Source organism: Vipera berus, assembly GCF_964194415.1.
Source record: "Vipera berus genome assembly, chromosome: 2".
Lineage (NCBI taxonomy): Eukaryota > Metazoa > Chordata > Lepidosauria > Squamata > Viperidae > Vipera > Vipera berus.
This window is the reverse complement of record NC_138203.1, coordinates 22,065,819-22,090,443: the sequence shown is the minus strand read 5'-3', so window position 1 is coordinate 22,090,443 and position 24,625 is coordinate 22,065,819. Positions and strand designations below refer to the sequence as shown.

The 24,625-nt window shown below is 39.2% G+C and overlaps 2 protein-coding genes across 3 annotated transcripts in view; both read left to right on the top strand.

Annotated features, from left to right (window-relative positions):
• Positions 1–2,364: 2,364 nt before the first annotated feature.
• LOC308663376 (uncharacterized protein C5orf34 homolog) lies at positions 2,365–18,192 on the top strand. The gene is made up of 13 exons (XM_081319738.1): positions 2,365–2,420; positions 4,547–4,780; positions 7,173–7,262; positions 8,687–9,321; positions 11,057–11,158; positions 12,610–12,730; positions 13,802–13,893; positions 14,655–14,724; positions 14,814–14,984; positions 16,279–16,373; positions 16,899–16,991; positions 17,330–17,370; positions 17,780–18,192. The coding sequence occupies exons 2-13, from the start codon at positions 4,586–4,588 to the stop codon at positions 18,022–18,024; spliced, it is 1,950 nt and encodes a 649-aa protein (XP_081175864.1). The 5' UTR covers positions 2,365–2,420; positions 4,547–4,585; the 3' UTR covers positions 18,025–18,192.
• A 1,477-nt stretch (positions 18,193–19,669) lies between these two features.
• The window catches only part of TMEM267 (transmembrane protein 267), a 55,952-nt gene continuing 50,996 nt past the window's right edge, over positions 19,670–24,625 (top strand). The window contains exons 1-2 of one of the 2 annotated variants that reach the window (XR_014024864.1): positions 19,670–19,703; positions 22,309–22,755. Coding sequence is in view for 1 of the 2 variants with exons in the window: in XM_081315691.1 (XP_081171817.1) it covers positions 22,432–22,755 (324 nt within the window). In the remaining variant the exon portion in view is untranslated. Of the gene's footprint in view, positions 19,704–22,263; positions 22,756–24,625 lie in introns of those variants that run through there. The other variant, XM_081315691.1, reaches the window with a different exon arrangement.

The following is a 24,625-nucleotide window of genomic DNA, read 5'->3' as shown; positions in this document are numbered from 1 at the left end:
AGGTGGCTCTCCAAAATCTTGGATTACTGAATCCTAGAGGTGGACGAAGTCATTTAGGCCTTGGCATCCAACCCTTAACTCAATGCAGGAACTGAGATATCCTTGTTCAGTCTCTGAGATAACAAATGAAAAAGATGCCATTCACTCACTAAATAATTAGTTCTATTACTGTACTGTTCTTGTTATTGTTGCTCTATGAGGAAGATGGGCAGTTTCTAAATCTGATAATTAAATAAAATAAATAAAGGCAGAGCCTGCCTTGTAGTTTAAGGCCATTATATAAAGTCCTATATGTTAGAATGGTAAAAACTTCTAGTGGCTTAATTATAAACATATCCTGTACCCTCCCTACAGCATTTCCTGGGTGAGGAGGCAGAAGTAACTCATGGTGGCCTTGATATATCTTAGCAGGTTTCTGTTGTCCTATGATCACTGGAGGGAGCACAGTTCACGAGTCAATTATTTCTACACAAATTTCAATATCTTGTTTACTTGCAGAAAACAGCTGCGCTGCTCCTGCTTTTCAGGGTTCCACCCTCTTCATCTTCAGACATTTAAAAAAAATGAAAAACCGAGGACTGCATGCATATGTCCTATATGTGTTTGTTTTAGTTCCAACAGTACAGAATACTAAATCCTCTGCAAGGAACAGTATTTACACAACATACTTCAACCACAAACCAGCACCCAGGGCTTTTTTGTCATAGAACGCCCAGAACGGAGTTCTGGCACCTTTTTTGGATGGAACCTTGTAGGGTAGGCAAGGCGGGTTGTATGATGTGTGTGAGTTCCGGCACTTTTTTTTACAATAAAAGCACTTGTGTGATGTGAATTTGGACTGTATATTATGCCAGGCTTTTCAACCTTTTCACCCATTGTACCATTTTTAGGATATGGCAACATCCGAGTACCACCAGTCACCTAGCAAAAACTTGATGACCCCCCCCCAAAAAAGGAAAAAAGTGATGAAGTACAGGTAGTCCTCGACTTACAACAGTTTGCTTAGTGACTGTTCGAAGTTACAGTGGCACTGAAAAAAGTGCCCTCCAAGCCACAGTCGAGCAAGACACCTGCCTGCCGGGCGGTGCTCTTCCTCCTGTCCGAAGTTTTCATTGTTGTAAGCATTTCTGTTGAGGATTGGCAGCAGAGGTGGAGTGGGGGTTGTTTGGTTTTTATCCCCCCCCCCCTCTGCTGGGTGGTTGCAGCAGGTTTTGGTCACTTCACATGACCCTGGGACACTGACCATCATAAATATGAATCAGTTGCCAAGCATTTGAATGTAAATCACAAGACCCTGGAGATGCTGCAACAGTCCAGCTTATCGGCGCTTCTTCTGGGCTCAGCTGGAGCCTGGCGCTGATCCTGGCGCTTCCACTGAGCCCTGACAGCCCTGCAGCTCCAGCCATCTCTCGCTCAGGCTGGTGTGGTGCTGGCACCGGTTCAGCTCATTCCCCTCCCCCGCTACAACTTTTCTCGGATGGTTGCATACCACCTGCCAGGTGCCAATGTACCACAGGTGGTACCCATACCACTGGTTGAAAAGCCCTGTATTATGCAATCCAACAAAGTTAACTGGATACATCACTTAATGTGTGATTTGAACTCCACCATGCTCACCAAATTTTACAATGCAAAAATTACATAATGGAAGAGAGAAAATGAATGTTGGAAGACAGAATCCAAGTTTTTTTCTCTCCAAAAAAGAAAAGCTTCTGTTTGTGGGGTGGGGGGATAGTTTGCTTGTGAGAAAGGAAGAACACTGGATATATCTCACTTAACGTCCATCAGAGACCACAGGAAATGACAGTGACTGCTGTATTAAACAATCAGACCCCGTGGCCCTAGCCTAGATGGTGCTTCCAAGTATTGCATCCACTGACTAGAATGGAGGTGCCCTTTGCTTTATTCAAAACCTATAAGCTGATTTCACGGGGGGTGTGTGTGCATGGTTCCATATAAAATCATACTAGATCTCTAAACCAGAGGTCTTCAAACTCGGCCCTTTTATGACTCGTGGACTTCAACTCCCAGAATTCCTCAGCCAGCATGCCTGGCTGAGGAATTCTGGGAGTTGAAGTCCACGAGTCATAAAAGGGCCGAGTTTGAAGACCCAACCTTGCGGAAAGAATCCCCCAACTTTTCTGATCCAGGAAGGACTTAGCAGTGAGAAGCAGCTACCTTTTCCAGAAACTGGTGAACTCAGAGAAAGCAGAGGCGCCGCAAATCCGAAAGCTCCCATTCTTCCGGGTCCCTGCCAAGCTCCGCCTTCCCTAAAGAGGCGCGTTAGTCCGTTTGAATCCTGACCAACTCCTCTTTAGCGTCGCCCCTTGAGTGTTTTGGCCCCGCGCTCTTTCGTTGGTTTCCCGGCTCCTCGTACGCCGAGGAAAGGAGTTTAGTGGAGTGATTCTGCCCTAAGCGAGGTACGTTGTTTATGTTGGGTTTCCTATTTCCACGAGAGCTCGATTAACAGGCGCTGCGTTGCCTCCCGCCGCCGAGTTGCCGAGGAGTGGAAGGCTCTCGTCTCGGCGGATTGCTGGAGAAGAAATACATATTGCGTGTGAGCAACCAGCTAGCTCTTCCCTCCTCTGGTGTCGTCCGAATGTGTTGCGCGAGAGGTCCAGGCAAACGGAACTTCTAGCTCAGGGGTAGGCAACCTCGGCTCTTTTATGACTCATGGACTTCAACTCCCAGAATTCCTGAGTCAGCTGAGACGAGAGCCTATGCTGACTCAGGAATTCTGGGAGTTGAAGTCCATGAGTCATAAAAGAGCCGAGGTTGCCTACCCCTGTTCTAGCTAGTAGGAGATAATATTAGCCTTTCACCCTGAAAAATCTTCGCACCGTTCTATTTTGGAGGTCTTAAGCACGCCTGGTCTCATACCGCTTGCCATTTTTTATCTTTATTTTTTATTTATTTTATTGTTTAATGGCTTTGTTGTAGACGACCCAGAGTCGTTGAGAGTTAGGTGGCATGTAATTTTAATAAATTATTATCTATTAAAACAATGTGATGTCACAGCTGCCAAGTCTTTACTCACAAGAACTTAGGATATGTATTGGTGTAGTGCACTATCAATGCATATCCTTTGGGAATTGACAGAAATTTTGCCAATAAGTGTATTTTCTAAGTGCCCTCCAAGGTTTTTGGTATGATACCCAGTGTGCCAATAACCACTGGGACCACCAGATTATTATGGTCCATTGCAGAGTCAGCCAGATATTTAGACTGGGTTTGGCATGTTTAGGGACACGGTGGCTCAGTGGGTTAGGACGCTGAGCTTGTAGATCAGGAGGTCGGCAAACGACTGACACGCATGTGCGGGGGAACCTTTACCTTTACCTTTTTGGCATGTTTATCCACCTATATCAAGCCCTTCCCAAGGACTTGAGATAGGCAGATGCTGATGGTGGTAAAGGTATCCTTGCAAGATATAAGTCGTTCCAAGTAAATTATTATTAATAAAAGTTTAATTAAGGTGGGTTGTATCTGCAAATTTGGAGGGTTCATTGAGCGTGTGAAATAACTTTCCTTTTGTTCCCCGATGATCTAGTTTTTTGAGGAAATTGTAGTAGAACAGTTTCTGTAGTGCTCAAATTCTGATCAGAATAGTTGTGTGTGGTAGGTATCCTAGCCATTTACTTTTATTTCCAAATAAATCCTTTGATTTTTATCCAGCAGTTCAACTGCTGAGGAGTCCCACAAATGGATAGGGTCTATTTGTAGTCTGGCTCCACAACTTTAATTGTAAGTTAGTAAAAATACAGTCTCCAAGTCATCTGAGCTGCTGGTGATTTCATGGATATTATCCGAGCCTGAGCCTCAACTTTTGCATAAATTCAACAATAAAAGGAGTACTTTAGAAAGCAAGAAGAAACACCACCATGCCTGAAAGCCATTCTTTTCACCTGAAAAAGTGGTAAAAAGAAGGACACAGACCAAGAGCAGCAACAAATAGGTGGAACCATAAAATAAAAAAGAATAAATCTAGGATAAAAACTGAAACTGATTTAATAAATTAATGCATTTTTATGTACAGTATAGCAGTAATGATCTGACAACTGCTTTGTGGATGAATTCAACCATATGGGGGCTGTGTACTCCCTACTGAGGATGCAGAGTTAATAGTTCTTACCTGCACCTGACTTAGGACATAAGTTCATCAGTTTCAGCTACAGTTGTTAAGTGAATCACCCATAGTTGTTAAGTTCAATATCACATGATCACAATTTCTTCCTGGTTTCCCATTGAGGTTGCTTGTGAGAAGCCAGCTGTGAAAGCTGCAAATAGTGATTACAGAGCACAGTAGCTAAATGCATGCGTGTTGTAAAGTACCCAAACTGCGATCACTTGACATGGGGATGCTATAGTAGCCAAAACTTTAAGGATTAGTCATAAATCTCCTTTTTCTACACCGTTGTAAGTTTGAATGGCCACTGAACAAATAGTTGATAGGTGAAGACTGCCTGTAATATTACTGATATTTGCACCATTCCTTTCCACACCCGTACACTATACACTAAATAATCAGTTGTGATTCCTTTCACAGATTCACTTTGTAAAAACACTTGTGTTTTGTATTGTTGTGATGGGGTCGGAAAGTCTCATGATCCTTTATGAAGATAATTCAGTGGAAGTCCACTATCCAGATGGTTCCAGATTGCTCCTTTCTCCATGTGGATCAGAGTTCTTATTTGAAAAGGCTGTTCCTCCCTCTGCTCACCCAATGCAGCCACCGGAAAGAGTTCGTCAGAGGACACCGTTTGCTATTAGTCTCTATCGGGTATAAACAAAATCTTTTTTCTTTAAGCAGGAGAGAAAGATGGCCTGCTCTGGAATAATAGGATTGTAATAGGACATGTTTTGCTTAAACTCTAAAAGCCATTCAAAGAGCTGAGCAAAAAAATTGGCAATTCTGAAATATCAACAGGGGTCAATTCTTCACTGACATACCAGCGGAATAAGGCTCCATTCAGTCCTATCATCACTCCCAATCATTATTACATACGTGCTACTACTCTCTATGCCAAAACACCACCCACAAAATGGAGAGTAGTATTAGAAGATATTCAGTGAAAGTTGAATCTCCAAAACAATCCAATTAAAGAGTTGTATACATTTTGAATTTCTAAAATACTGACCGATACAGGGGCTGTAATGGCCAGGAGTCCCTAGAATTCAAAACAGTAGCATTCCAAAGTGTAAACTGTTTTTGTAGGTTGCATTAGTCCCAGTTTACATTTGTGTTCTTGACATTTTGGGGATCAAACTCATGATCATTATACTGTTCTTGTTGTTAGTTGCGAAGTCATGTCCAACCCATCGCGACCCCATGGACAACGTTCCTCCAGGCCTTCCTGTCCTCTACCATCTTCTGGAGTCCATTTAAGCTCACTCCTACTGCTTCAGTGACTCCATCCAGCCACCTCATTCTCTGTTGTCCCCTTCTTCTATTGCCCTCAAGAGCATTAGGCTCTTCTCCAGTGAGTCCTTCCTTCTCATTAGGTGGCCAAAGTATTTGAGTTTCAACTTCAGGATCTGGCCTTCTAAGGAGTAGTCAGGGTTAATCTCTAGGACTGACCGGTTAGAACGCCTTGCAGTCCAAGGGACTTGCAGAAGTCTTCTTCAGCACCATAGTTCGAAGGCCTCAATTCTTTGGCGCTCAGCCTTTTTTATGGTCCAACTTTCACTGCCATACATTGCAACTGGGAAGACCATAGCCTTGACTATACTCACTTTTGTTGGCAGGGTGATGATGTCTCTGCTTTTTAGTATGCTGTCTAGATTTGCCATAGTTTCCCTCCCCAGGAGCAAGCATCTTTTAATTTCTTGGCTGCAGTCCCCATCTGCGGTGATCTTGGAACCCAGGAAAATAAAATCTCACTGCCTCCATTTCTTCCCCATCAATTTGCCAGGAATTGAGAGGGCCAGATGCCATGATCTTGGTTTTCTTGAGTTTCAAGCCCACTTTTGCATTCTTCTCCTTCACCCGCATCAAGAGGCTCTTTAGTTCCTCTTCACTTTCTGCCATTAGAGTAGTATCATCTGCATATCTTAGGCTGTTGATATTTCTCCCGGCAATCTTAATTCCAACTTTTGATTCATCTAGCCCTGCCATTCTCATGATGTGCTCTGCATATAAGTTAAATAGGCAGGGTGACAGTATACAGCCTTGCCGGACTCCTTTACCAATTTTGAACTAATCAGTGGTTCCGTGTCCAGTTCTCACTGTTGCTTCTTGACCCACATATAGGTTTCTCAAGAGACAAATAAGATGGTCTGGTACTCCCATCTCTTTAAGAACTTGCCACAATTTGTTGTGATCCACACAATCAAAGGCTTTAGCATAGTCAATGAAGCAGAAGTAGATGTTTTTTTGGAACTCCCTATATACTGTCCTATTCATGTTCTAATTTTGGGCAGCCCATAAGTATTTAGCTGCCCATCTGTTTTACAAGAACAAATCTGGACTAAAGAAATTTTTGGGCTGATCCAGTTAGAATCTTGTTCTGTTTCTAGAACACTTCATGGGAAGAATGGTATGAATAAATCTTCCTTTGTAGCATGCAGTTTTAGAAAGATATTTTGTTCATATGAGATAATAATAAACTGGGAAATGTGTCTAGAATATTTCCTGGTTCAAACATGAGAGAGTTTGGAGAATGTGCAGAAGTTACTTGAAAGACAAGTTGGTTTAGGAAAGGTCTCTAAATATAGAAGCTTGGGGACCATCATTATTTTCTGTTCAATAGCTCTTCAGTGTCTCAGGCAGAAATTTATCCTTGCAAATTGTTCAACTTCCTCTTATGTTTGCTATCTTTAATAGCCATGGGTTTGCCCTTCTTACCTATGTTATAAAATTTAAGCTTGTCTATTTTTTTTATTATTATACCCTCATTTCCCTTTTCCCACTATAATAGAATAGTCTTTATTTTGCTCAAGGAGACTTCTAAGTCATTTCTTCAGGACACAGCATTGAGTGGCACAGACCTGAATACCAGTAAATTTACGTTTCAGAAGACTGGATAGATGGATGTTGCTCACTTTCCATTACAAGTCAAAAACTTTTCTTCTGTTAAGATCAGAGAAATTATACTAGATGGCATTTTAAAACAATTTTGTCTTCCCATATAGAAATCTATTACTTTATTTTCTCTTTCCTTTTTTTTTTTTAGGAACAGCTCTTGCGGGCAATAGATTTCCGAAATCAATATTCTGAGCGACCGTATTTACCTTCAGACATTATACCTCAAGAAAAGAAAAATGTAAGTTTTGAATATATGTTTGCAAACAAAAACAGATTTCAATGTAATATTTAATTGGCTAATTTTATGTGTTATCTTCTTGGCTTATTAGACAGTAACATATAATTATACTGATTCTTTTGGAAAGACATAAATTTAGTACACATTACCTGTGTTTGCACAACTCATTTTCCTCATACAGTTACTTTTTTAGTCATAGTTCATAGCTGTCAAATCAGGAAACCCATAATCCCAGAGGGGCCAGGAGCTTTCACCTTTTGCTTTACAGCCTCGCTGCCAATTTTCTCCAATCGTGCTTGATGTCAGGGGATTTATTGGAAGTTCATTATCCAATAATGACTTCCCAATTGGCAAGATCAGGCTTGAGTATTGCATTCAATTACTTTGGGAAATACACTGATTGGCTTTGATACTAGGTTCTATAGGGTGATGCTTTCCATGTGAGCCCCCCTAATTCACCACCTCATTTTTTACTGGTGGACTAAGTGGGGCTTCACCTCTATTGCAGGTTCTCAGGCTTGTTATATAATAACAGCATCTGACTCAGAGTTACCACAGATCTGAGTCACTCACTGTTCTGAACTCTTTATTGACTTGCTTATATGCATGTTAGTTATTTGGTTATGCAAGCCTTCGGTGTAAATATATATAAAATGAGTAATTATTCACTCTTACTGACAAGTAATCCTAAAATCCACAATGAAGCAGTTCTATATTTTCTTAACAATATGTGATAAAACATGGTTTTTATTTTAAGGTATTACTTCGTCTCTGAAATGTGTACATTTTGATAATTGGAATCTGATTTACATAATTTCCTTATAAATAATTACATCAAGAAAACTAATCCATTCCTATTTTCTATATTTAAAAATATAGAATAGGTATATATATATAGCTGTACCTCTAATAAGGAATCATTTTTATCTGTAGAGGGAAGAGGGAATGGCCTTGAGGGACAAGAAGAAGAGTTGCTATCAAGGCCATGGTCAAATAAAAGAGGCCTGAGTCCAAGGCAAGAATGTAACATGTCTTAGACAAATGCCTTCCTAGTTCACAGTTTTGGCATGACACTCCAGGTCGTGGGCCGGCAGTTTGACATGCCTGCTCTATACCATCTTGGTAGCTGGCGATTTCTAAGACCAGAAGATTCATCCCAGAAAAAAGTAAAATAGAAAAGTGTTGTGATGAAAAATGTGCATTATGCCAGAATAAGTGTGGTTAGATATAGTCCCCTGTCCTTTTCTATTCCTCAGTTCAGAAAAATATCTTGAGTTAATCTAAATGTATTCTTTCCTATTAGAGACAAGTATATGAACAGAGAAGTACAAGCATTTTTTTTTGTCTTCACTTTTGATCTGCAATTGGCAGGGCTTTGGGAAAGTGTAAGCTATCAGAACTTTAAGACTTAATCTCTTCTGCAGGTCATTTTCACAGATGTCACTGAAGCCCGATGGCCTGGCCTTCATACGGCTAATGAAGAAATGCATCTGCTAAATGGCAGTGTGAAAGTCACATCTTTAGATGGACATGCTTCTCTTTTTTTACCAGAGCTTCAGCAAGAATTTACTGTGGAGTTTTTATGCAAAGTAAGCAAGGGACTATCAATCCCATTATCATTTTCTAACAGGAGCTCCTGTAAGTCAACCCAAGAATGTTATGAAAGTTCCAGCCAAAGCTCTGACTTAAAAATGTGTTCAAGTCTGCTAGGGACAAAAATGAAGGACAATGTAAGTATAGAAAATTGTGTACAAGAGTACAGTTCACGTGCTGTGCAAAAAGACAAGATATCCCAGTTTTCCCAGAAGAGTTTATTTGAATATTGTAGGGTTATGCAGCATATATCAGTGTCATCCTGCCCTGAAGAATGGAAGTACCCTTTGTCATTAGCATTAAGAATCAATCAATCACATAGTGGAAATGAAGTTGGCTCTAACAAAGGAAAGAATGAAGTTGATAGCCTAAGCCTGGATCTTGCTAATGAATGCAGAATGGCTGACACAGTTACTTGTTTACCTTCAGCTTTACCTCTCAGTTGTCATGCTCCATTTCTACACAGGTAAATTAGTTTTATACATTAAAATGTCTGTATCCTCTATTTCTGTCTTTTTAAAAACTGCCAAATACAATGAAAACCTTACTTTAACCCAGTAACAGGAAAATGCTAGGCTGTTATTCACAAATGTCCAATAAATATGAGTCATCGTGGTAATTTTTGTTATTTGCATGCTTATATGCCTACTTAGGTACATTTCCAAACAAAGTATCTGTTTTTTTCTAAACGTGTGCAGCTCAGAAACATTATTGTAACTAAAATGATTGTAGAATCTGACACTTTGCTTTATAGCAAGCCAGATGCCCCTTCTTCTTTTTTTAAAGTTTTTTTTTAAAAAATGAAGTGAAGTGATGCAGGAGATCATTAAAGGTACCATATTGTGTATATTTCATTTATTGTGGATCTGTTCCAACAATTGCTTAATCCAATTTCTTTCTAAAAACAAGGTTTACTACTACGGTAGTTGTGGTTAAGCACTTGTTTTCAATTTTAAACATCCTCCCTAATCTGATTGCTTTCCAGATATACTGGCATGTCAGTTTCAGAATTTGTAGGCACTCTAGACAATTGGAATAATTGTATCCAAATATCTGGAAAGGACCAAATGAGAGAAGTTGCTTTAAGGATTCTAATTCATTGATTTTTGAGTTCTTAATATTAAGTATTCTCCTTTAAGACAGAAACCATTATTGTACAACAAATCCTTTGATGTAATTTGCAGCTGTTTCTCACATTACATTCAACTTTGGATTGTAAAATCTAAATAGCATAGAATAGAACATTCTTTATTGGCCAAGAAATTTGTCTCTGGTACATAAGCCCTCAGTATACATACAAGTGGGACGCGGTGGCTTAGTGGGTTAGGACGCTGAGCTTGTCAATCAGAAGGTCGGCAGTTTGGCAGGTCGAATCCCGAGTGCCGCATAGCAGAGTGAGCGCCTGTTACTCGTCCCAGCTTCTGCCAACCTAGCAGTTCGAAAGCATGTAAAAATGCAAGTAGAAAAATAGGGACCACTACGGTGGGAAGGTAAGAGCGTTCCGTGCGCCTTTGGCATCTAGTCATGCCGGCCACATGACCACGGAGACGTCCTTGGACAAGCGCTGGCTCTTCGGCTTTGAAACGGAGATGAGCACCGGCCCCTAGAGTTGGAAACGACTAGCACGCAAGTGCGGGGGAACCTTACATACAAGCAACAAAGTGATAAATCGTAAAACAAACATAAATCGTAAGATACACCCAACAAAGTGATAGTCATAAGATACCAATAGGAATATGTAATAGGAAAGATGAGAAGGATAGTAGTAATACAGTCCTGCCACGTGGTTAGATACCCTCAGAGATAGATAGTGCTGTGGGAATTATGTGTTTAGCAGAGTGATGGCACGGGGAGAAAACTGTGTCTAGTTGTTTTGGCATGCAGTGCCCTGTAGGGGTGTCCTGAGGGGAGGAGTTGAAACAGTTTATGTCCAGGATTTGAGGGGTCTGTAGATATTTTCTCAGCCCACTTTCTGGCTCGCACAGTATACAGGTCCTCTATGGCAGGCTGGTTTATTATTATGCTTATTAATATCAAAAATCCAAATCATAATTAATATTCCCACATTTTCATTTTTTTCTATCTAATAGTCATCTAAACATTAGACTTTCATAATCTCTCATCAACACTGTATAAATACCCCTGTATTTATGTACGTCTAATAACAATATAATAAAACATTTTTAAAAAATGATCCACAGGTGGACCTTCACTGATTTTTTTGAACAAAAACAGGAGGAGGATGGATATCACTCATACTCACAGCCTATCAAAGTACTTTGGAGCAAGGGTATTATTTACAGGTATGCGTATGTGTGTTTGTGAAAGGAAATTTAAAGGCTAATCCATCTGTATTCTTAATGGTAAGAACACTGAACAATTGGCAAAATAATAGATTTTTAATGATAATCGGTGTTCTAGGATAATGAACAGGCAGTTCTCACTTAGCAACCACTCACTGAGCAACTGTTTGAAGTTATGATGGCATTGAACGAGTGCTACTTATGATGAATCCTCAACGTTCTGCCATCGTAGTTCCCCCATGGTCATATGGTCATGATTCGTCACTAAGCAACCAGCTTGCGCTTAACAAGGGTTGTAACATCCCGTGGTCACATGATCAGCATTTGCGAGCTGCCCTGCTGGTTCCCCACAAGCAAAGTTAATGGGTAAGCCAGCAGAGAAAGTCACAAGTTGTTCTGGTAATATCTCCCCTACACACAAACACATATACACACACGCCTCAGGCCTTCCTGCACATGTCCTCCTTCCCTCCTCTTCCCTGTGCTCAAACAAGCCTGCTTCTTCCTTCAGCTGCCACACCACAGCGCCCCCTACTCTACTTACACATAGTTTGCACCAGGCCTCCTCTAGCCCCTGGCAGCATCCGTGCTGTTTATATATATATATATATTTGTGTAAGTTTTTTCCGGTCAGACCAGTGTGGTTGATGCAGCTTTGGTTTTGAACTTGAACAAAGATTTAATGGAAGCCAGAGGTATTAAATAGCTATCCCTATTTTTCTTCCTAATATGAATTATAGTTCAGAAACACGGTGCTGTATAGGTCCACTGAATTCAAGGGCATAATTTAACCTCTGAAAGGTTGATGTTCTTTGCCTTTTCTGAAAGCAAAAGGACAACTGTTTCCCATTGCCCACCCTGATGACATTCTGGAAGGTCACTGAAAACTTAGTAATTCTCCCTGGCCTGGGGCAAAAAAGGTCTTGAGACCCTGTCAGGTTTGGTTAGGATTGGCAGGGTTTTTTATTTTCCTGTTGTAGCATTTTATAGTATAAAGTATCCACTCACTAGAACTAGTATTTCCTTTTTAAAAAAAACACTTCATTTAAATAAATATCTCTGAAGTCTTATACCTACAACATATTACATTGCCTTTAGACTACCAAGCCCATCTTGGGAGTCACTTCAAAATTAAGATCTCATGATTTAAAACATTTAGCATAGGTTTTTTCCTATTCCTTAACCCTGGTTTTTTTTATAATACTTTGATTTATTAATTGTTCGGGGAGAATGGGAAAATTTGTATAACCTTTTGGTATTTCTTTAATTTCAGTATTTAATTACAGATTGTAATTCTTTCATGGATAAATAGACAGTGAATGTTTTTAAATTCCCATGGGGTTCTGTTAGCCTTCTTCCAGAATCAGAGCTGGATTTGTCTACAATTAATTTAGATAGCCTATTGGGATAATAAAAACATAGTGGAGCTAATATCCCATACTTTCTATTAGGTTTTCTCTTGGACTTAGAAGCATAGAAATTTATCCTGGTGATGGATCAGTCTTTAAATCAGAAGGTTTCTTTTTGGGAAAATACTTCACTCGTTATTCTATTAATCAACAAACGAAACAGGTACATAACAGTAAATAAGTCTTTTCTTGAATATTTTATGATAACTGTTTTTCAGGAACATTGTAAAACTAGCACATTTAAAATGAGGATCGTGATAAAGAACCACGAATACATGCTAACAAAGTAGTGAGAGGGAGGGAGGGAGGGACAGGTACTCTGTGTGTATGTGTGCACACAGTAGAGTTTTCTTGCCCCTTTGCAGATGACAAAGAGAATGCACAGACTGCTGGTGCATCTAGTGATTTTTTTTACTTATTTATTCATATACTGTATATCCAGTTCTTTGTATGTAAGGTTCTTACAATTATATCCATCAGATGTGAGATGTCTAGACCTGCAACCGTGGTTTGGTTTTCCTTTCATGAAACAGAAGATAACAAAGAGCAAGTTCTCCTGACTGCTTCTAACATAATGACCCTTAACTCTACCTTAAGAAAGCCCTTATCTCAGAATCAGCGGCCAAACACCTTTTCAAAAAACAAACTGGTAGCATGGTTTCTTCTTATATTATCCACCTTCCCATCTTCCTAGAACAGACGTAGGCAACCTTGGCTCTTTTATGACTCGTGGACTTCAACTCCCAGAATTCCTGAGCCAGCTTGGCTGGCTCAGGAATTCTGGGAGTTGAAGTCCACGAGTCATAAAAGAGCCACGGTTGCCTACCTCTGTCCTAGAATATTCCCCACCATCAGTGCTTACCATGTTTTTTTTTCTTTTCCGAGCAGATAATCCTACTTCCGCATTAATTTCTGGATTTACTGTAAGAACTGAGGTGCTCTATGTTCATCTTGGAATCCCTACACCTATCAACAGTCTTGGGCAGTCTTGCACTTTTAGTTTTTTTTTGACAGAGCTGCCATCAGAAAGCATCATGCCTACAATTACGTGTGGCATGTGTCACAAAAAACGAGAGATTGTTAGAGCAATGTAACGCCAAAGGAACAAATTGCTTTAAACTGTATAATGAACACCTGTTGACTTGGAGTCCAGTAGTTTAATGATCTGTTGTACTTGCTTTGTTGTTTAGTGCTTTTGTAAATACTTATTTTTTCTTTTACATTCATCTTTTAGAGAGAAGAAACCACGTACTCTGTAAGCGGCCTCCCACCTGATCTCCCTGGGAATCTCTACTCTGTATGGACAATTATAACACAGTCAGTAAGGTGAGGTACTTTGCTTACTTTTCAGCATTTGTTCATTTATTTAGATTATGCCACTTGAGCTCAGTTTTCTAGGTAATTTGGAATAATATTGTGTCGCTTTTTTCAGTGACATTGACGAAAGGACACCAGTTAATGAAAACTTGTTCAAACTACGAAAATCCACAAACCTGGATTAATTCTGGGGATGCTGTGGCAATTATCAGTGCAAAGACTGATCATAAATCATTTTTTCAGTGTCGTTGGTCATTAAATGAATGGTTGTAAGCCGAGGACTACCTGGGTCTGGATGTCATATAAAACAAATCTATTTTGATTCTGAAGGAGAATAGCTGGGAATTTTAAAAGTTTGCCAAGCTTTACTACAAATCATCACACAGTTGTACAATAGACCTGTCCCCCTACTGCTTATTCTAGCATAAGGCGCTGGCCACAAATTGGCCATTATAATTTTTCCCCAAAATGTTTTTATCTTATCAGATATTTAGCAATACAGTCAAGGAGAAAAACAAAAATCAAAGAATAACTAAGGCAGAGAATTAAAAATATTGTAACAATAAATATTTTTTCAAAGTAATCATTACTCACTAATCATTAATTAGTGAACCAACAGGTAAAATATCCTGTGTTAATTTAGAACTTCAAAACATTAAGATCAAGTTAATATGCAATAACTAACAGCAATGAACAGTAATACATTTAAATGTTTTAAATGCTTGCAACTTAAAGTGAAGTTTGAGTCTCTCTTTTATTTTTCTAATTAGAGTTCTTCAACATGATCTTGAAAACATGCTTTCCTTAACACATAATTACAATGTTTGCTGCTGGAAGTTGGTAGGTATGAATATGACAATCAACTATTAGCATCAGATAACTGGTACAACTAAAATGTATCTTATTTGATTTCATTTGTTTTTTAATAGTCTTCTGAAGCAGGTGGAAGAGAAGTGTTACCACTCCCTGTGGCTGAAACATTTGTTTCTAATGTAGGAAGATTCTTTGCATATTCAGATAAGAAAGTGTATGCTGTATTTTGTGATGGGACAGTCCTGAATATGGAGTGGGATTTCAGTTTTCACTCTGGAAGATCACAGGTGAGCAATAGATAAGGTAAATTATATTTTAAAAAGGTAAAGGTTCCCCTGCTAGTCGTTTCCAACTCTAGGGGCCAGTGCTCATCTCCGTTTCAAAGCCAAAGGGCCAGCATTTGTCCGAGGACGTCTCCGTGGTCATGTGGCCGGCATGACTAGACACCAAAGGCGCACGGAACGCTGTTACCTTCCCATCGTAGTGGTCCCTATTTTTCTACTTGCATTTTTACATGCTTTCGAACTGCTAGGTTGGCAGAAGCTGGGACGAGTAACAGGCACTCACTCTGTTACGTAGCACTCGGTATTTGACCCGCCAAACTGCCAACCATCTGATCGATAAGCTCAGTGTCCTAACCCACTGAGCCACATTTAAAGAACTATTAAGAAGGATCATTGGATAAATCGGATCAGATCAGAATAAGTCCCCAAGTGCAGAGTTCCCATCTTTTAAACAATTTTTATCGAACTTGGGAATTTTAAGATTGGCTATTTAACATATGACCATCTAAAACAGTGTTTCTCAATCTTGGCAACTTTAAGATACATGGACTTCAACTTTGGTTTTTGGGGGCGGGTGGAGGACATGAAGATATCCTACCCTACCCAGGGTTCAACACTGCCCAGGATAGACATTTTATTTTATATTCTATTTATACACATATACATGCTACAGGAGCATTGTAAATACAAAAGAAATAGTTTTAACACAGTTGGCATTATACCCTCCCATGCAATGTAGCATATTGGGCAGCAAGGCATCTCCAACATTTTCGGTCTTGGGTTGAGTAGTTCAGCGTCTTTCCGTGTGATATTTAGAGTCTAAGTCTTCCATGAATGTTCTTCGCCATGTATTTTGAGGACTTCCTTCTGGTCATGTGACATCGGGGGGAGGGGGGCAGGGTCCATCTCATTGCCATTGACAGACAGTAGGGTATATAGAATGGAAGGAAAAGCTCCCCTACTCTAATAAGGGTTTTTTCCAAGTCTTCAAAAGTAACACAATCATAAGTATGGCAGAACCCCTTCTGCAACTAGTTGAGGGTGGTTCTTTTAAAGGAATGAACCAATTCTTCATTTAGCTTGCCAGCAGGTAGCAGTCAAAGAAGACACTTGCTACACAGGGAGTACAACACTGCCTTATTTAAACTAGAAAGGAATTTTGCAGATCTTGCAGAAGATCCAGGAAGCTGGTCCCCAGTTTAGAAACAGACTAGGAAATCAACATGACCTAGAACAAATTAGTGGACAGGGATAGTAGACATTCTTTCCTGTTTTATTTTTTGTTCCTTTGTTCAAGAATCCTCAAGAGAACAACGCAGGTTGGTGTAAACTGACTTGTCCTGAAGGAGCACAACAGCTTTTCCAGATCGATCATCCTGGGCCCTATGAGAGGTACTTCTGGGGAATTTTAGGAGATTTGATCCAGTTCAACCTCTCTAAAACCAAGGTGGTGGAAGTTATTTTACATATTACTTTAGCAATAAAGCCCTTTTTAAAATATGGCAGATGTTAACATAGTGTATAGTTGTTGATAGATGGCTGGAATAGTTTTTCAAGAATTACATTTTTTTATCCAGAATTCTTTGCCTTATGACACATTAAAATTTATGCAATCCTTATATTAGCAGATAATCCCAGAAAATTATATTCCTTGTACTGCTGCCTAAATGGTTTCTAACATCAAACACACGTCCCTCCTATCCCTTATGTCACAATCACTTTCATGTAGTCCTTATCCATTCTGCTGATAAGCCCATAAAAGTTACTGACTCTCCTGCATTTTTGTTCTGCTCTTCAGTTTTCACTACTTTTTACTAATTTGATTGGTATTCATAAGATGCTCCACATTTGCCACAAGTCCTTAAAAGCTGCTTCTCATTTACACCAGACGTAACAAAACCTTTTTCTTTAATGCAGATATATCACAACAGTGGTGGAATGGTGCAAAAGCCTGAACAAGGACAGAGGGTCATGTACCAATACAAAAGAATCCATTCAAGAACAAAGCTGGTATTCTTCTTAATTAAAATAACTCAGAATAATCTCAAATTTGCAGTGATGCTTTGTAAAATCCATCCATTAGATTTATTATCTCGGCCTCAATATTCCAAGGGTCTTTTCCCTTTTTAAATTAAAAGTATAGTTTCTTCTGCAAATTAGTGAAATGTGCATTCACTTTCCAGCAATTCATTTTTTTTGTAGAAGTATGTTAAATGGAAGTAATGAAACAAAGTGAACTGTTAAAGTTCACTTTTAGAGGGCCATTCTAGTCTACCAGATTTTGCTAACGTTGTATCAACCAAGAAAATAAATGTTCATTTTAATTAGGTTTTTCTTTTTCCCCATAGGTCAGTTGCTGCTGAGCTCGAAAAAATAAGACGATTCAATTGTATCCATTTCTATATCTTTTCAGTGCCCACAATACTTCTTAAAATAGATAATTCTTGGTCTGAGACATCAAAGCATCAATAGAATAGCTGGGAACAATAACATTCACATGCTACGGACTTCCTTGTGACAATGTTTGTTATGTTATACTGTAGTTATCATTAGCTATGGATCGGCATTCTTATTTAATGAAATACTCCAAAGAAAATTCTAAATTGTGATATCCCTGTTTAGTTGTGTTCCAAATTTACAGACACAGTCTAAGGGAAATTTTTATAAAATTTTATATACATGTATATTGGCATTGCAGAACCCGGTACAGTAAAAAACAACGTTCCTTCTAATTTGAATAAGAGAAGAGGGAAGTGACTGTTTTTAGAATCATGTTACTCCTTAACTACATACTATAGTTTTAGTCGAGAACAGCAATATTCCAGGTAGGATTTCAGCTGTGGGAAGAAATCTGTCATCCAACTTAGATACAGAAAGTGTATCAGAAGAAGACTTTTTGGCAGAGGATGTCTGTATCAAGAACATATCTGAGTCTCTGGAAAAAACTTCAAAAGTTATAAATGATATTGACTGTCTTCTGGCTTCTTCCACAAAGTGTGCTGTTGGAGTCAAAAATATTTCAAAGAAGGCTGTCCATCTTTAATTTGACTGGAAAAAACAAAGGTCACTAACTTTCTGATTATATAATATTTATATAAATTATGACAAAACATAATTTATTTTTAAAAGACTCAATATTTAGATTACAAAGAAATCTGAAATGTGGCTTCACTGAGATTCTCAAATTCAAATAAAATTTACCACACATGGACATTTTGCACTATTGATTTGGGTTTTGTGAGAAGTCAGCTCCCCAGAGAAGGAAGTATTAAAGGGGTAGAATATATTTCCCTAAAGGATTTTAAAAGCAGAAACCAACCCTGCCCCCACGTCTCTCTGTCCCAAGCACAAACCAAGTCTGCAGGAATGCAGATGTGATAATCTTGTCAGGAAACTGGGATTAGGAAGAAAGATCTCTAGACTCAACATCAGCCACAGCCCCAGGGAAGAAAGGGACATAATAGGACATACAACCAGCAAAAATCCTAGAGGCACACCTAGGCTCAAGACAGAATACGTGACAAAGGAAATACTGTACAAAGCTTGAAACAGGAAATAACTCCAGACAATAGAGTCCAGGGGGTATAAAAACTCGCTACCCACATGTGGTCAGCCTCTCTTTTCTGTTGGATCCATCTTTCTGTGTGGCTTTCCTCTGCAATAAACTACAACCTTCTTCCCAAAGCAGTTTCCATGTTTATTCCCCGCTTGGAGGAACCATGATGAAGACTTCTCTTCCAACAGTTTTTTTTTATAGTTTTTCAGTATTCTTCGAAGTCCACAAAAAGGCCTAACGAAGACAATATGTTCTAATCAAAGTGGCATAATATTTTATTGTTTGATGAGTAAATTGCAGTTATATTTGGTTGTGGGTTATCCTAACAGGTATCAGGTACACTGTGTTTGAAGTATAGTGTTAAGCTTCCCTTGGGGATGTACATTTGCCACAGTTCTTAAATTCATGTGCCTTCTGGTCTCAGTTGGCAACATGTTTGGTGGATCTAAGCAGAGTCAGGCTGGATTAGTCCCTGGATGGGAGACCACAAGGAAATCCCAGCGTTGCAATTTAGGCTTGAAAATTATTTTGTTTAAAAAAGACCAAAACTCCTTATGTCCTAGAAGACTGTGCCAAGCCCTTTCAACAACATTGCCAAGAGAAATGTATGAACATTTCTATACCTGTTTTTTTTTTAAAAAAAAAAAGACCTGAGACGTCAGTTTTTTATAAAACTAAAAATGAATCCCAATAGACCAGGGGTAGGCAACCTCGGCTCTTTTACGACTCATGGACTTCAACTCCCAGAATTCCTCAGTCAGCAGAGCCCAGGTTGCCTTCCCCTGCAATAGACTTACAACAGCGAGTGTCCCTTTATTTCCCAGGCCTTTAAAAACCACGCCCCACGTTCAGCTAGCCCAGGGGTAGGCAACCTCGGCTCTTTTATGACTCATGGACTTCAACTCCCAGAATTCCTGAGTCAGCTATGCTGACTCAGGAATTCTGGGAGTTGAAGTCCATGAGTCATAAAAGAGCCGAGGTTGCCTACCCCTGAGCTAGCCCCAACCTGCCGCACGGATGTTGATCTTTGCACGCCGGCAGGCGGAGACCGGGAAATACGAGGGAGGGAGGGAGGGAGGTGGATGGGCGGGACTTCTCATCTCCGCAGCCCGGTGGTCGGCCCAGAAGGCTCCGCGCGCGTTGCCGGTGAATGAGCGTTGCCGGAGGTGAGTGGGGCGCAGGTACCGTAGCGGCGGGCGGGGGGGAGGGGGGCAGGGAACGGGGAATCCGGAAAAGCACCGAGGCTGGGGAAGAACCAGCTGCGAGCGGACGCCGGGCTGGCCGAGAGGCGCCTCGTGGGCGAGAGGGATGGGTGCGAGGAGCATCGCCAGTGTGGCCCTCGGCCAGTGTCCCTTCCCTCCTGGGGGTGGAGGGTGGGGCTGCCTTTTTTCCCCAAGGCAGAAACTCAACAGGGGAAAACCTCGCTGCGCTCAGCAGCAAGAGATCGCAGAGGATGGGCCGTGTTCAGCCATGTCTTCCCCGCCCCGTCCCGCCTCCATCCCTGCATCTTCGGCCGGCACTTGGATAAAGCCTCGCCAGCTGAGCTCCTGAGGGGCCGTTCTGGCAGGCGAGGCCTGTGGGGAAGGGAGGTTAAGTAATGGTGTAGATCAGGGGTCTTCAAACTTGGCCCTTTTATGACTTGTGGACTTCAACTCCCAGAATTCCTCAGCCAGCGAAGCTGGCTGAGGAATTCTGGGAGTTGAAGTCCACAAGTCATAAAAGGGCCAAGTTTGAAGACCCCTGGTGTAGATGTTCACATCTTAGGGGAGCATGGAGCAGCAGCCAGCGGCATTCAAATTCAGAATAGAGCTGGAAGGGACCTTGGAGGTCATCTAGCCCAACCCCCTGCTCAGGCAGGAAACCCTATACCAGGGGTCTTCCAACTTGGCCCTTTTATGACTTGTGGACTTCAACTCCCAGAATTCCTCAGCCAGTGTGCCTGGCTGATGAATTCTGGAAGTTGAAGTCCACAAGTCATAAAAGGGCCAAGTTGGAAGACCCCCTGCCCTATACCATTTCAGACAAGTGGCTGTCCAGCCTCTTCTGAAAAACGTCCAGTGTTGGAGCATTCACAGCTTCGTTCCACTGGTTAATTGTTCTCACTGTCAGCAAATTTCTCAATGCCAGGTTGCTTCTCTCCTTGATTAGTTTCCATCCCTTGTTTCTTGTCTTGCCTTAAGGTGCTTGGAAAATAAGTTGACCCCCTCTTCTTTGTGGCAGCTGCTCAAATGCTGGAATACTGCTATCATGTCACCCCCTAGTCTTCCTCTTCTCTAGACTAGCCAAACCCAAATCCTGCAACCATTCTTCATATGTTCGTACATATGAACATTTCTCCTGGGATTTAAATAAAGGTATAAATTGATTTAGTGGGTAGAAATGAAGGTACCAGAAACCAGGAATATGTCTTAAGTGGAATGGTAAAACAATAACATTAATAGGGTTGGGTTTTAAGGTAGATCACAGATTATATACAGCAGTAATTATATAATTAAACACAAGTGGAGAGGTAAAAAGGAGGACTGGAAAAAGTAGAATAGTCATACTGTCAGGGGGGGTAAATCAAAACCTCCCTATCAGAGGGCGATGAACCGTGGTTCATTTGACGCATGGTGCACATCAGGTAAAATAAAGAAAACCCGAAGCATATAAGTCCACACATTTTGGAGGTTGGTAACTTTGCATGTATTTTTTTCTGGTCTCAGTCATAAAAAAATTCAAAATGCTTTTAAACATGATCTTTGTATCCCATCCTGTAGATAGTTACAGCTTCTATAAAATCTCAGTTTCAGTCTGTTCTTTTGCTAGCAGCAACAGGTATCTAAAGTAGTTACATAACTTTTTAAAAAAACAGCATAACAGAATATCACAACTAGAAAAGTGAACATAAGTTGAAAATTTATTTATATTGTGAGTGATTGCTCTGCCGTAAAACATAATTTTTAGTTAAGCTGTTATCCTAAATTATCAGGTGCACTGTTTGAAGTATAATGTTAAGCTTTTCTTAGGGATGTACATTTTCCATAGTTATTAAATTCATATGCATTATTTTTCTTTTTTCACTAAAACATTAGAATACAAGTCTTTTGAAAGCTAGAACAGGCCAAAATATTATCAGAAGATTAGAGTACTGAATTCAGCATGGAATTGCTTTTATAAAATCACTAAAGCAAGATATAATCTGGCCTACTTTAAAATCAAGACAAGGAAAAGAATATGTTAAATTTTTACTCTCAGATAAGACACTTAATGCTACAATGGTAATAGCCACTTTTTAAACATGTTATAACAAATAACAAGCATTGTTAAATATAATTTAATAATATTTTAATATTATTTTAATTATTATTATTAGTTCTGCAATTCTGTTTTAAGAATTGATCAGCATATGTTGTGTTTACCTTCCAAAAATAATTGAAAAGTGCTTTTTTATGAAAATAAATTTATCAAATGCAGATAAATGTATATAACCATATGTACTTTTGCTAGAGAGGAAGGTTAGACAAACCAACATTTAAAGATATTTAAAAGATCTTAAGAGAGAAAAGTAGAATAAAAATCAGAAAAGATTCTTGGTGTTCTCTGAGCTTGCTTGTTTTCTTGCAAATGTTTCATTTCCAACTTTTGAAAATAATACAGTGATGTCAAAATGCAAAAAAATGTTATAAACTGTGCATCCAGGGTATAAAGTTTTGTCTATGGGACAGTGACCTAAAAAAATGTGTGTACAGAGATAATTAGTTCACTGATTTCTATTATATTTTTGCTTAGGAAGAAGAGTATCAGAATTGGTAAGGCTTCTCATTAAGCTTTCTTTGTGATAATTACAGAATGACTCAAGATTTTACAGACAATGGGCTATATGTACCCTGATGAGATTTTGTGCATGGAGACATGCTGCTTGCTATGGCATCTGAGACTGAAAAAGCCCATGCTCTTCTCCAGTTGTTCAGCACAGCATCTGTTATTTCAAGCCTAGGACTGGGGATTTTCTGCTATTTAGCAGATAAACTTCTACAATTTTCTTTCATTCAGCAAACTTACTGGCTGCGGGCATTGTCTGATAATATGGTGCATGGTATTATAGGACTGTGGTCATGGGCAATAGTGATTGGACTCAAGAAAAAAAGTGACTTTACAGAAGTAATTTTAGCTGGCTTCCTCTCCTCCGTGATTGATATGGATCATTTTATTCTAGCTGGCTCCTTTTCATTAAAGGTAAGCAAAATTTCTAGAATATTTATGAGTAAATAAATCTGAAGATACTTTAAATAGTAATATAAATGTTGCAAAAAATAGTTTAAAACTTTTTATATTAAAATCATGTCAAGTTTTAGCAAATCTATTTAGTAGACGTCTAAGTTACAACTTTTATTGTATAATAAAAGTAGTATTTTGTAGTGGCCACCCTGATGACTCCTTGATTAAAAAGAAAGTTGGGCAGTTTTTCATGCTGTTTGCTGTCCAAAGCTAGGGAATAATTTACATTTAGTTTTAGAGTGAATTCACTCATTCACTCTATTCTTAGACATAAACAGTTTGATACGGACTGGCTTTACAAGATGTGTTTGCTATGAAAATAAATAGCATAGCTTGTCTAATCCCAGAGGCAGATCTTCCCAGGTTTTTCTGGAGGAAATTCTGGAGTTTAGTATTTGCTTCATGGGGAGTGCACTTAAACTTTGGCTAGTTTTCACAGTAGTTTATTGAATAGCCTGGTTCAGTCATAACGCTAAGTGTTGGTTAAGGTTTCATACCGCATTGCTTGCCTTCACACAAAACACATTATGCTTTATTTCTTTATTAGATTTTTTTCCTGACTTAGTACATTATGTGGAGAAATCCATGGGTTAACAAACAATAAAAAATTCACAGTTAAATTGGCGACGGGATAACCATAAAAAATTTTATTCTCCAGAACTATCTTCATTGTCACCTATATTTAACCTGGGGAGGATGAAAGCTAATTGTTTATCAACTATTTCCATCTCTTAGTTGAATGCCATGGCTAAAAAAATGGAAAGCTTTCTAAAAAGTAGTGCGAATATTAAAACTGAGAATCAATAAAAACAGTCCAGTCTGGTTGTTCGGAAAAACTGTGCATTATATTGTTTCTGTGCTGAGTACCTGTTGATGCCCTCATCCTTATTTGACCTTAACCATCTTGGTGCAGTGTTGTGGTTGGCTGCTTGGTTGGTTCCTTAGCTAAGGAGGGGGAAACTAGCATGACATCAGTTATAAGAACTGTATAATCAACTAAGCATAATCCTCTGATAATGCTGCTCTGCTTGTCCCGTTCCACACACTTCAGATACTTACTTCAAGATTTTTGGAATAATAGCAAGGTTTGTTGTGCTGTTTAATAGGCAGGTTGGCCAACCACAAAATCAGGTTTAACATTCAGGCTTTTTAATCTTGTAATTTCCGTATGTAAAAGTATAGTGCTATCATAAAATTATAATTTATTAAAAGTGCCTGATAGAGAATTGTAATTGAGGTGTGCTCAGTTAAGAAACTACAGTTGGAAGAATTTACTTCAAAATTTCATTTAAAAAAAAGATTTAATTTTTGGTTTGTGTTCCCTCTTTTTGGATTGTGTATTTAAGAGAAAAAGATATATTTGAAATAAAAATTACCATCACACAGCAGAGTGAAATATCTTAGCATTCAATGTTGATATTTTTTAAAGATCTTCCCTCTAGCATTTTAAAACAGGTAGCAATAAAATTGTTTTATCACACCTTTTTCCAGTAGATGGCATACTTGAAAAAGAATTTGAATGTACTGATTTTACATGCAGGATTTCTAATTCTCATTTAACTCTTATTTACAAATTTTCAGTCAGTAGGATTAATGTATTCAAGTGACTTGGTTTTTTAAGTTTGATAGCTGGAAGCACTGAAGGTTTTATCCATTCATTGTGATCATAATTTCCTTAGTTCTGGTTCACATAACCTGCCAACTACAGGTGAAACAGACTAAAGATAGTAGTTGCCTTATTTAACAGCAAAATATCCATCTGGTCTAGAACTAAGGTTTTAAGGACAATCTGCTTTAAAAAAAAACCTCGAAGGAGCAAGTTTTTAAA